The following is a 13,614-nucleotide window of genomic DNA, read 5'->3' on the forward strand; positions in this document are numbered from 1 at the left end:
CGGGGGTCCCGGGCCCCTTATGTGCGAGTGTACCTAATGTTGTGTCCAGGAGGGTCCTGACTCCTGATTGGTTTGCCAGGAAGAAGCAGCAGGAGGTTCCTCCATCAAGGAGGAGGAGGAGGAGGATGAGGAGGATGATGAGGAGCAGCGCACTCGCACTCAGCCGTCCGCGGTAAAAGTGACGGCCAGGTCCCGGGTGATGGACGGCGGGTAGACGCGCGGCCATGGCGGCGGACTCCTCTAGCGGCAGGATCACCCCGGAGATGCTGCAGGAGACCCTGCAGTACTACAACCTGAGCCGGCAGGACTTCATCAGCACCTACAACATCCAGCCTCTGGTCTACGTGCCCGAGCTGCCCCGCGGCGCCAAGACCGCCTTCGTGCTGATGTACGCGCTCATCTTCCTGCTGGCGCTGGCCGGCAACAGTCTGGTGATCTGCGTGGTGCTGAAGAAGAGAGCCGTGCACACCAACACCGACATCTTCATCTGCTCCCTGGCCGTCAGCGACCTGCTCATCACCTTCTTCTGCGTGCCTTTCACGCTGCTGCAGAACATCTCCTCGGAGTGGTTCGGAGGTCAGTTTGATCGTACTTTTCTTTCTTTTTTTGTTTGTTTGTTTACCAACAACTGTCGCGCCCACTACGACTTAGCGTCGCCGTCAGGAGGTCGATAGTCCCCGTTATGTGATAAAGTCGTCATTGTGAGGCTAAAAGTCACGATGGTGGGATGAGAAAGTCAAAAGTATGAGATAAAAAGTCAACTATGAGATAAATCGAAATAAACAGTTGGAATTATGAAATACTGGTAATTATGAGCAGGCCCGGTGTTGTACCGAAATCTGTTACCCATCGAAATGTGTAACTCCAGGGGGCGATGTTCCCATGGCGTTTGTTTGATGGTTAAACGGCAAGCCCAAAGAGGAGGAGAAGAAGAACGCTTGCGTAATTTTAAAAAAAAAGAAGTTTTATTTATACATTTCAACAATCAAATAAGTACAAAAGTAGTACAAAAAGAACACAAAGCAGCGCCAGGGGGTTATAAATTCAAAGTAACTAAAATAGAATGCAAAAAAAACATATATATAATATAAACAAAGTGCAAACCCAAAATAATGAAAGAGCCATATTGGACCAAAAATACAAAAACAAATCTGGCTGGAGCCGCAAAAAATTACAAGCCATATTACATGTGTCATGAGATATACATTTAATTAAGAGGACTTCAAGGAAACTAAATGACCTCAAATATAGCTACAAATGAGGCATAATGATGCGATATGTACATATCGCTAGCCCGGGGGTCGGCAACCCGCGGCTCTAGAGCCGCATGCGGCTCTTTAGCGCCGCCCTAGTGGCTCTCTGGAGATTTTTCAAAAATGTATGAAGAATGGAAAAAGATGAGGGTGAAAAAAATCTATTTTTTTGTTTTAGTATGGTTTCTGTAGGAGGACAAACATGACACAAACCTCCCTAATTGTTATAAATCACACTGTTTGTATTGAACATGCTTCACTGATTCGAGTATTTGGCGAGCGCCGTTTTGTCCTACTAATTTTGGCGGTCCCTGAACTCACCGTATAGTTTGTTTACACGTAGAACTTTCTCCGACTTTCTAGGACGTGTTTTATGCCACTTCTTTTTCTGTCTCATTTTGTCCACCACACTTTTAACGTTGTACATGAGTGCACAAAGGTGAGTTTTGTTGATGTTATTGACTTGTGTGGAGTGCTAATCAGACATATTTGGTCACTGCATGACTGCAAGCTAATCGATGCTAACATGCTATTTAGGCTAGCGATATGTACATATTGCATCATTATGCCTCATTTGTAGGTATATTTGAGGTCATTTAGTTTCCTTGAAGTCCTCTTAATTAAATGTATATCTCATGACACATGTAATATGGCTTTTAATTTTTTGCGGCTCCAGCCAGATTTGTTTTTGTATTTTTGGTCCAATATGGCTCTTTCATTATTTTGGGTTGCCGACCCCTGCGCTAGCCTAAATAGCATGTTAGCATCGATTAGCTTGCAGTCATGCAGTGACCAAATATGTCTGATTAGCCCCCCCCCACCCCCCCCCCACACACACACATCGGCAGTGAAGTGAATATACTCACAAGAAACCGAATAGCTTTGTCTTTGACCTTTTTTTTTACTTAAAGAAAGCAAATTAACAATCAGAATAGTTAACAAGAAAAAAAAAAATATGGATAAATAAATGAATACAAAAAATAAAAAATGAATATATGAAATACAATATTTTTTCCATACATAAACACAAAATAAAACGCAACATTAACTCAGGAGCACAACATTTTAAAAACTTTGACCTACTAAACAACTTTTTTTAGTTTGAACTGATTTACATTTAAATGGCTTTAGCATATTTCATGTACATAATGTATCAACGTTTGGACACCCCTGATTGTAGAATGACTGTTTATAAAATATAGAATAGTTACAAATTAAAAAAAAAATTATATTTCGGTTAATTTAAAATATATATATTTGAAAGAAAAAAAAATTCTATTATTAATGCATTGTTTGCATTTTTAAAATATATCTTCATTAGTACAAGTGTATGAAAAATATATGTTTTTTTTAATTACCATGTTCTTTTGTGTACTCTCGTGACCGAAATAGATTTTTTAAATTTTTTAGGAATTATGTATCAAATTATTTTCTGCATAAAAAAATGACCAGTAAAATATTTTTTAATATGCTGTAAAAAGCTATCAGTATGACAACAAAAAACTGTTATTATTTTTGTAAGAGAATTGTTTTTCTGAAGCCAATAATCTGTTTTCATATTCTCTCCTCCAGCATCAATAATAACAACTAGAAATGTCCGATAATTATTATCGGCCAATATATGCGTTAAAATGTAATATCGGAAATTATCGGTATCGTTTTTTTTTTTAATCGGTATCGTTTTTAAAAAAAATTAAATCAACTTTAAAAACACAAGATACACTTACAATTAGTGCACCAACCCAAAAAACCTCCCTCCCCCATTTACACTCATTCACACAAAAGGGTTGTTTCTTTCTGTTATTAATATTCTGGTTCCTACATTATATATCAATATATATCAATACAGTCTGCAAGGGATACAGTCCGTAAGCACACATGATTGTGCGTGCTGCTGCTCCACTAATAGTACTAACTAGGGATGTCCGATAATGGCTTTTTGCCGATATCCGATATTCCGATATTGTCCAACTCTTTAATTACAGATGCCGATATCAACCGATACCGATATCAACCGATATATGCAGTCGTGGAATTAACACATTATTATGCCTAATTTGGACAACCAGGTATGGTGAAGATAAGGTACTTTTTAAAAAAATTAGTAAAATAAGATAAATAAATTAAAAACATTTTCTTGAATAAAAAAGAAAGTACAACAATATAAAAACAGTTACATAGAAACTAGTAATGAATGAAAATGAGTAAAATTAAATTAAAGGTTAGTACTATTAGTGGACCAGCAGCACGCACAATCATGTGTGCTTACGGACTGTATCCCTTGCAGACTGTATTGATATATATTGATATATAATGTAGGAACCAGAATATTAATAACAGAAAGAAACAACCCTTTTGTGTGAATGAGTGTAAATGGGGGAGGGAGGTTTTTTGGGTTGGTGCACTAATTGTAAGTGTATCTTGTGTTTTTTATGTTGATTTAACAAAAAAAAACAAAAAAAACAAACAAAAAAAACCCGATACCGATAATAAAAAGTTTGAGTATTCAAATTTATATTAAATTTATTGGCACTTTTTTGTAAAAAATAAACAAAAAAAACATTTCCTTTTTAAAAAAAAAATTTTTTTTTTAGGGGGTTTATCTAGATATGTTAATCCCAATTTTAAGAAGTCAAAACCCTTTGTTATATGTTGTACATATTATCCATCCATTTTCTACCACTTGTCCCTTTGGGGGTCGTAAAAATATAAATAATATAATATGATATATTAGTACATATTATATAGTGTATATATAATATGTAAATATTACTATATTTTATACTGCTACTATGGTACATTTTTAGTCTACTTTATACCTTTTGTTTTCGCCCTCTTTTTGTGCCCTTATCCTTTCCATCCTTACCCTTTCCATCCTTTGTAACTGAGCTACTGTGCGGAACAAATTCCCCTGTGGATCAATAAAGTTTGTCTAAGTCATTTAATTAATGTTTTTGAATATGATTTAAAAAGCAAGCTTCAACCAAACCCATGCAATAATGAGTACTTTATTGCGTGTAAACATGCCAAGTGCGTGTGTATGATGGAGCCCACCTCAGGGTGGGGGCGGGGGAGCCCAGAATTTGGTGCTAGGCCACCTCCTGCAGCGCCCTTTTCAATCCTGCAGATAGCGCCATCAAACCGCTTTCTATTTAAGATACCAATAAAAAACAAATATTTACAGCAAGGAAAATACATTTGCGAGCATGCGGGAAAAGCAAACTGCCAAATAGTGTTGGATCTGCAGAACAACACCTCAGCTGTATGTGTGATACAGTCAATGAGTATCATATCTAATACGGTTTGTCATTCTGCCCGCATCGGACTTGGATCACCTGCTGACGAGCTAATGTTTGTTGCAGGCGTTCTGGTGTGCAAGACGGTTCCCTTCGTGCAGACCACGGCGGTGGTGACGGGCATCCTCACCATGACCTGCATCGCCATCGAGAGATACCAGGGCATCGTCTTCCCGCTACGAATGAGGCGACAGTCCACGTCCAAAAGGGCGTACAAGATGCTGGGTATTTACGTCGACGCGTCCATCGGTGTGGTCGGTTCACTCGAGACGTCAGCGTTTGGTTCAACTGAAGACTTCAGTTCTTTTGTCATCACAAGTTTTAACTAGAGATGTCCGATAATGGCTTGTTTGCCGATATCCGATATTGTCCAACTCTTAATTACCGATTCCGATATCAACCGATACCTATACAGTCGTGGAATTAACACATTATTATGCCTAATTTTGTTGTGATGCCCCGCTGGATGCATTAAACAATGTAACTTTACCATGAATTGATTAACGTGGACCCCCGACTTAAACAAGTTGAAAAACTTATTAGCAGGGCCGGCCCGTGGCATAGGCCGTATAGGCAAATGCTAAGGGCGCCGTCCATCAGGGGGCGCCACGCCAGTGCCACAAATGTTGGAGAGAAAAAAAAAAGTTGGTACTATTGTTTCTAAATACAAAAAATAATCCCACGTTAATTAAAATGCAAAGTAAAGCCTATTTAATAGAAATATTATTTGTTACAACATTACGCCCCCCCCCCCCTAGCTGCAAATGTCTGGTTTTTGGTGCAATATCTACATAGGTGTATAGAGGCCCATTTCCAGCAACTATCACTCCAGTGTTCTAATGGTACAATGTGTTTGCTCATTGGCTCAGAAGGCTAATTGATGATTAGAAAAGCCTTGTGCAATCATGTTCACACATCTGAAAACACTTTAGCTCGTTACAGAAGCTACAAAACTGACCTTCCTTTGAGCAGATTGAGTTTGTGGAGCATCACATTTGTGGGGTCAATTAAACGCTCAAAATGGCCAGAAAAAGAGAACTTTCATCTGAAACTCGACAGTCTATTCTTGTTCTTAGAAATGAAGGCTATTCCACAAAATTGTTTGGGTGACCCCAAACTTTTGAACGGTAGTGTATATAATTCATAATTATGACATAAAAATTCATAATTGTGACTTTTTATCTCATAATTATTATCATATTCATAATTATGAGATACAATCAAAGTTATGTATGATTCATAATTATGAGATTAAAAGTCATAATATTGACTTTTTATCTTATAATTATCATAATCATAATTTTGAGATCAAATCAAAAACATATATAATTCATAAGTGTGAGATAAACTCATAATTTTGACTTTTTAACTTAAATTTTGAATTTATCTCACAATTATTATCATAGTCATAATTGTGACTTTTTTATCCAAAATGTGACTTTTCTCATAATTATCATAGTCATAATTATGAAATACAATCAAAATTATATATAATTCATAATTATGAGATAAAAAGTCATAATTTTGACTTTTTGTCTCATAATTATTACCATAGTCATAAAGTCATAATATTTGACTTTTTATCTCAAATTTAAGAATTTTTATTTCATAATTATTATCATAGTCATAATTATGAGATACAATCAAAATTATATATAATTCATAATTATGAGATAAAAAGTCAAAGAATTGAGAAATGTTGTTCTTAAACTGTTTGACAATTTTCTCACGCATTTGTTGACAAAGTGGTGACCCTCACCTTATCCTTGCTTGTGAATGACTGAGCATTTCATGGAAGCTGCTTTTATACCCAATCATGGCACCCACCTGTTCCCAATTAGCCTGTTCACCTGTGGGATGTTCCAAATAAGTGTTTGATGAGCATTCCTCAACTTTCTCAGTCTTTTTTGCCACAATACTTTCTGTATTGTTGCAGGGCTTGTTTGGATGGCCTCAGTCGTCGTTGGTTCTCCTATGCTTTTTGTGCAGCAGCTGAAGGTAAATCAAAGATTTTCCAGACTTGAATGCAGAAGCCCATTTAAAAATGTTGAAAGCCTGAAGGCGGCATTAAGATGTGAACTTGGGATGAAAGACAAACCAAACTGTGTCTCTCAGGTGAAGTACGACTTTGTGTACGACCACCACCACGTGTGCTGCCAGGAGATCTGGCGCTCGCCGACTCACAGGCAGGCGTACACCACCTTCATCATGGTGGCGCTGTTCCTGCTGCCCCTGGCCGCCATGCTCTTCCTCTACACCCGCATCGCCTTTGAGCTGTGGATCCGCAAGAGGGTGGGCGACTCGTCCGTGCTCAACACCATGAACGACCGCGAGCTGGTCAAGATCTCCAGGTGGGTTTGAGACTGTTTAGTCCAAGGGAGTGTGGATGTCGGGACATAAGTCCCATGAAGACCTGGCAGTGTTTCCCATAAACTGCCAAGATACCTGTGGCGGTGGGGGCGTGCGTGGCTATGGGCGTGGTCACCATGACATCATCGAGTAATTTGCATAATTTACTACAATGATAACATTTTCTCTAAAAAGGCTCAAAAAATGTATACTTACTAATTAATAATAACAGCTTTGTTTTAAACGTCCATCCATCCATTTTACAATATAATTACAACACTTTATGTACATATTTATATACAGATTTGAACAATAAGTTATTCACTGAAATATATGTATTAATTGTGGTTCTTACAAAAAATATATCTTTTAAAATATAAAAGCTAAAATGTCTCTTAAAGCTCTGCCCCTTTAATTAGTGCATACTAAATAATTTAACTTTAGCCTACTACTACAACCATATTATTTACCAGCAACATAAAGTGAAACAGAGGCAGAGGTGTCCTGCCACAGTCAGTAACAAATAAACAGAAAACAGTAGTGGTCAAATACAAATAAGGCAACAAGAGAAGTAAAATCTCCTTGTTTTAAGGTTTTTTTTGGTTTGTTTTTTCATGTTTTAGTATGTTACTGTATGTGGAAAAAAACAGTACCAAAGTTGATTTTACGGTGAGACATTTTACCATTTCAGGTGACTCCCTCTTGAAGCTCATTGAGAGAATGCCAAGGGTGTGCGGAAAAGTAATCAGAGCAAAGGGTGGCTATTTTGAAGAAACTAGAATATAAAACATGTTATCAGTTCATTCTAATTTTTTTGTTAAGTACATAACTCCACATGTGTTCATTCATAGTTTGGATGTGACAATCTACAATGTAAATAGTCATGAAAATAAAGAAAACACATTGAAGGAGAAGGTGTGTCCAAACTTTTGGCCTGTACTGTATTTCTACTTTCTAGTCAAAATATCTAAACACACTTAATACAAGTCACAACTCCCTGAATAGTGAGACATAATTAGTTTTTAGCCAATAGATCTTCTGAGGGGAAAAAATGCCACTTTTGAGCACAACAAGATTGTTGTAAGACACAACTTCACAATACTAGCAAGTAGAGCTAATAATACGTTTTAATTGCTAATTTCCTATTTCAAGAAATCTTACAGAAACCGTTTTGACTTGTTCTGCTGGCAGATTGTTTGGCTCATTACAAGCAAAAATAACGTGTAATGAGCCAAAAAAATCTGCCAAGTCAAAAAATTGTCTCAATAAGATTTCTTGAAATAGGAAATCAGCAATTAAAACCTTTTTTAGTCAGCTCGACTTACTACTAGTATTGTGAAGTTGTGTGTCTTAGAACTAACTTGCGATGCTCAAAAGTAGCATTGTCTAAAAACAAGTTATGTCTCACTGAAAAACGGCTATTCAGAGGATTGTGACTTGTATTAAGTTTGTTTAGATATTATGATGAGAAATTTGAAATATATACTCGGTGCGATTGGGAGTTTTCCCCCAGTGTTTGTAAGCTAATAAACAATGGATGTCTCCTTCCTGATGATAGAAGAATGAGGAATAGCATTCACTCCGCTTGTAACGGCAAATAATATATGAATTTGCCTATGCATATGGTTATTATGTATATTTTTTACGTACACTAAAAAAAGTTAAATCTGTAGATTTTACACCAAAAAACTGGAAACTCACTCACTAGAATTTTACTGTAAAATATGCAGTGTTATTTACAACATATTACAGTACCACCGTTTTTTTTTACAGGAAGAAATATGCCAGCTTAGTTGCCGGAATTTTTTCCATTTGCAGTAATAAGTTTAAAAACAACCGTAGATTTTACAGCAAAAAACCGGCAGCTCAGTCAACAGAATTTTACCGTGGTAGTTTTTTCCATTGACGGTAATATTTGCTGTAAAAAAGACTTTGTGCCATAAAATCTATTGTCATTGTTACTGTGTACAATTTGATGGATATGTTGCTTTGAAATCATAAGATTTTTAGGTACCGTATTTTTCGGAATTTAAATCGCTCCGGAGTAGAGATGTCCGATAATTAAAATGTAATATCGGAAATTATCGGTATCGTTTTTTTTATTATCAGTATCGGTTTTTTTTTGGTTTTGTTTTAATTAAATCCACATAAAAAACACAAGATACACTTACAATTAGTGCACCAACCCAAAAAACTTCCCTCCCCCATTTACACTCATTCACACAAAAGGGTTGTTTCTTTCTGTTATTAATATTCTGGTTCCTACATTATATATCAATATATATCAATACAGTCTGCAAGGGATACAGTCCGTAAGCACACATGATTGTGTGTGCTGCTGGTCCACTAATAGTACTAACCTTTAACAGTTAATTTTACAAATTTTCATTAATTACTAGTTTCTATGTAACTGTTTTTATATTGTTGTACTTTATTTTTTATTCAAGAAAATGTTTTTAATTTATTTATCTTATTTTACTAATTTTTTTAAAAAGTACCTTATCTTCACCATCCGTGGTTGTCCAAATTAGACATAATAATGTGTTAATTCCACGACTGTATATATCGGTTGATATCGGTATCGGTAATTAAAGAGTTGGACAATATCGGCATATCGGATATCGGCAAAAAGCCATTATCGGACATCCCTACTCCGGAGTATAAGTCGCACCGGCCGAAAATGCATAATAAAGAAGGAAAAAAACATAAGTCGCACTAAAGTATAAGTCGCATTTTTTTGGGAAATGTATTTGATAAAACCCAATACCAAGAATAGACATTTGAAAGGCAATTTAAAATAAATAAAGAATAGTGAACAACAGGCTGAATAAGTGTACGTTATATGAGGCATAAATAACCAACTGAGAACGTGCCTGGTATGTTAACGTAACATATTATGGTAAGAGTCATTCAAATAACTATAACATATAGAACATGCTATACGTTTACCAAACAATCTGTCACTCCTAATCGCTAAGTCCCAGGAAATCTTCTTCCTCGGTTCTAAACTACTCTGCCAACTCCAAAAGGTAGACAATGCGCCGCTTCCTCTTCTATCGGTACGTCTAGTCTCTTGCGTGAATGAGATAAATAATATTATTTGATATTTTACGGTAATGTTTTAATAATTTCACACATAAGTCGCTCCAGGGTATAAATTGCATGAAAAAAACTGCGATTTATAATCCGAAAAATACGGTATTTCCATTTATTTTGACAAAAAAATATTGTTTGGAAAGTATCATCATATCATATTTGTTGCAATATTGGATTATATTAAAGTTTAACAGGTATGTAATTTCCTGCAGTGCATATACACTACCGTTCAAAAGTTTGGGGTCACATTGAAATGTCCTTATTTTTGAAGGAAAAGCACTGTACTTTTCAATGAAGATAACTTTAAACTAGTCTTAACTTTAAAGAAATACACTCTATACATTGCTAATGTGGTAAATGACTATTCTAGCTGCAAATGTCTGGTTTATGGTGCAATATCTACATAGGTGTATAGAGGCCCATTCCCAGAAACTATCACTCCAGTGTTCTAATGGTACAATGTGTTTGCTCATTGGCTCAGAAGGCTAATTGATGATTAGAAAAGCCTTGTGCAATCATGTTCACACATCTGAAAACAGTTTAGCTCGTTACAGAAGCTACAAAACTGACCTTCCTTTGAGCAGATTGAGTTTCTGGAGCATCACATTTGTGAGGTCAATTAAACGCTCAAAATGGCCAGAAAAAGAGAACTTTCATCTGAAACTCGACAGTCTATTCTTGTTCTTAGAAATGAAGGCTATTCCACAAAATTGTTTGGGTGACCCCAAACTTTTGAACGGTAGTGTATTTTTCCATGTCAAAATGGAAAAAACAAATGCATTTAGTAAGAAAAGAAAAAGTACTTTGACGCATATTTCTAGGCGGGCTTGGAGCTTGACACCTGTGCAAAAGAAGATTCTATCTGTAACTAGTAACCGTTATCAAGCATGGAAGCCCTTTCAGACACTTGTGATTAAGGGCTACATCAATAAACCTTGATGGATTAAATGAAGTGTATTATTCGAGGTATCGTAAACAAGTTGGGTTGCAAGTTCCATCTTCATTTGTATGGTTTTGACTAGGGATGTCCGATAATGGCTTTTTGCCGATATCCGATATTCCGATATTGTCCAACTCTTTAATTACCGATACCGATATCAACCGATACCGATATCAACCGATATATGCAGTCGTGGAATTAACACATTATTATGCCTAATTTGGACAACCAGGTATGGTGAAGAAAAGGTACTTTTTTAAAAAATTAGTAAAATAAGATAAATAAATTAAAAACATTTTCTTGAATAAAAAATAAAGTACAACAATATAAAAACAGTTACATAGAAACTAGTAATGAGTGAAAATTACTAAAATTAACTGTTAAAGGTTAGTACTATTAGTGGACCAGCAGCACGCACAATCATGTGTGCTTACGGACTGTATCCCTTACAGACTGTATTGATATATATTGATATATAATGTAGGAACCAGAATATTAATAACAGAAAGAAACAACCCTTTTGTGTGAATGAGTGTAAATGGGGGAGGGAGTTTTTTTGGGTTGGTGCACTAATTGTAAGTGTATCTTGTGTTTTTTATGTTGATTTAATTTAAAAAAAAAAAAAAAAAACAACCTGATACCGATAATAAAAAAAACGATACCGATAATTTCCGATATTACATTTTAACGCATATATCGGCCGATAATATCGGCCTGCCGATATTATCGGCAGACATCTCTAGTTTTGTCAATCGTGTGTAAGCAAAAAAATGTCCTGAAGTTTTGAATATAGGCCATGGAAGAACCGGTCTGGTTCTAGTTGGTATGGAGATTTGAACACATCACAGGTGCCTCTTAGCCTAGCAGCTGAGCAACATTGGGTCTAATTTATCAATTTGGTCTTCTAACCAAAACCAACTGCATATTTACAACTTCGCATCAGCCAAGTAACTTTAAGAGTAGATTTGGGTCGAGGGGGAGGAGTCACAGCCCCGCTCTACTGTGTACTTCTTGATTTGTATACTTGCTTGCCTAACAATTGCTATTGCGACATCCAGTGGACACATTTAGATCAGCAGTTTCTTTCAGTTAAAAAGGCAGTAAACTCATCTCGCGGGCCGCATGTTCGACATCCCTGTTGTAGACCGTAAATAATGCCTCTCAACTTGCTAGTAGAAGGATGAGGATGCATGCCGACAAGTTTGTACACGCTGACAGCCAATTTACACCCGGGAATGGCGAGAACGACATGAAAAGACACTTGGCTCCCATAGGCTCTATTGCAGGGGTGCTCACACTTTTTCTGCAGGCGAGCTACTTTTCAATTGATCAAGTCGTAGGGATCTACCTCATTCATATATATAATTTATATTTACTTATTTATGAAATATATGTTTTTGTTAACAAGTTAAAGGTGTTTAATGATAATGCGAGCATGTTTAACACATATAGTTAATATTGTTAATAAATTAAAGGTGTTTAATGATAATACAAACATGTTTAATACATATAGTTAATATTGTTAACATGTTAAAGGTGTTTAAAGATAATGCAAGCATGTTTAACACATATAGTTACTATTGTTAACAAGTGAAAGGTGTTTAATGATAGTACAAGCATGTTTAACACATGTAGTTAATATTGTTGACAAGTTAAATGTGTTTAAAGATAATACAAGCATGTTTAACACATGTAGTTAATATTGTTAACAAGTTAAAGGTGTTTAAAGATAATGCAAGCATGTTTAACACATATAGTTAATATTGTTAATTAAAGGCGTTTAATGATAATACAAGAATGTTTAATACATATAGTTAATATTGTTAAAATGTTAAAGGTGTTTAAAGATAATGCAAGCATGTTTAACACATATAGTTAATATTGTTAACAAGTTAAAGGTGTTTAATGATAATACAAGCATGTTTAACACATGTAGTTAATATTGTTAACAAGTTAAAGGTGTTTAATGATAATACAAGCATGTTTAACACATGTAGTTAATATTGTTGACAAGTTAAAGGTGTTTAATGATAATACAAGCATGTTTAACACATGTAGTTAATATTGTTAACATGTTAAAGGTGTTTAAAGATAATGCAAGCATGTTTAACACATATAGTTACTATTGTTAACAAGTTAAAGGTGTTTAATGATAATACAAGCATGTTTAACACATGTAGTTAATATTGTTGACAAGTTAAATGTGTTTAAAGATAATACAAGCATGTTTAACACATATAGTTAATATTGTTAACAAGTTAAAGGTGTTTTGAGATCGGTAGGTTGTGAGTTCAAACCCCGGCCGGGTCATACCAAAGACTATAAAAATGGGACCCATTACCTCCCTGCTTGGCACTCAGCATCAAGGGTTGGAATTGGGGGTTACATCACCAAAAATGATTCCTGGGCGCGGCTACGCTGCTGCCCACTGCTCCCCTCACCTCCCAGGGGGTGATCAAATTTCACCACACCTAGTGTGTGTGTGACAATCATTGGTACTTTAACTTGAACTTAATGATAATACAAGCATGTTTAACACATGTAGTGAATATTGTTGACAAGTTAAAGGTGTTTAATGATAATACAAGCATGTTTAACACATATAGTTAATATTGTTAACAAGTTAAAGGTGTTTAATGATAATACATGCATGTTTAACACATATAGATTCCTTTCTTTC

The 13,614-nt window shown here is 35.7% G+C and overlaps 1 protein-coding gene across 4 annotated transcripts in view; it reads left to right on the forward strand.

Moving 5' to 3' along the window:
• qrfprb (pyroglutamylated RFamide peptide receptor b) overlaps window positions 1-13,614 on the forward strand; it is a 70,846-nt gene that overhangs the window by 43,808 nt on the left and 13,424 nt on the right. For all 4 annotated transcript variants that reach the window (XM_062055487.1, XM_062055488.1, XM_062055489.1 and 1 more), the window contains 4 exons: window positions 80-576; window positions 4,616-4,774; window positions 6,486-6,547; window positions 6,665-6,900. In XM_062055487.1, the coding sequence (XP_061911471.1) occupies window positions 225-576; window positions 4,616-4,774; window positions 6,486-6,547; window positions 6,665-6,900 (809 nt within the window). In that variant the 5' untranslated portion in view covers window positions 80-224. The remainder of the gene's footprint in view (window positions 1-79; window positions 577-4,615; window positions 4,775-6,485; window positions 6,548-6,664; window positions 6,901-13,614) is intronic.

Source organism: Entelurus aequoreus, linkage group LG08 (genome assembly GCF_033978785.1).
Source record: "Entelurus aequoreus isolate RoL-2023_Sb linkage group LG08, RoL_Eaeq_v1.1, whole genome shotgun sequence".
NCBI lineage: Eukaryota > Metazoa > Chordata > Actinopteri > Syngnathiformes > Syngnathidae > Entelurus > Entelurus aequoreus.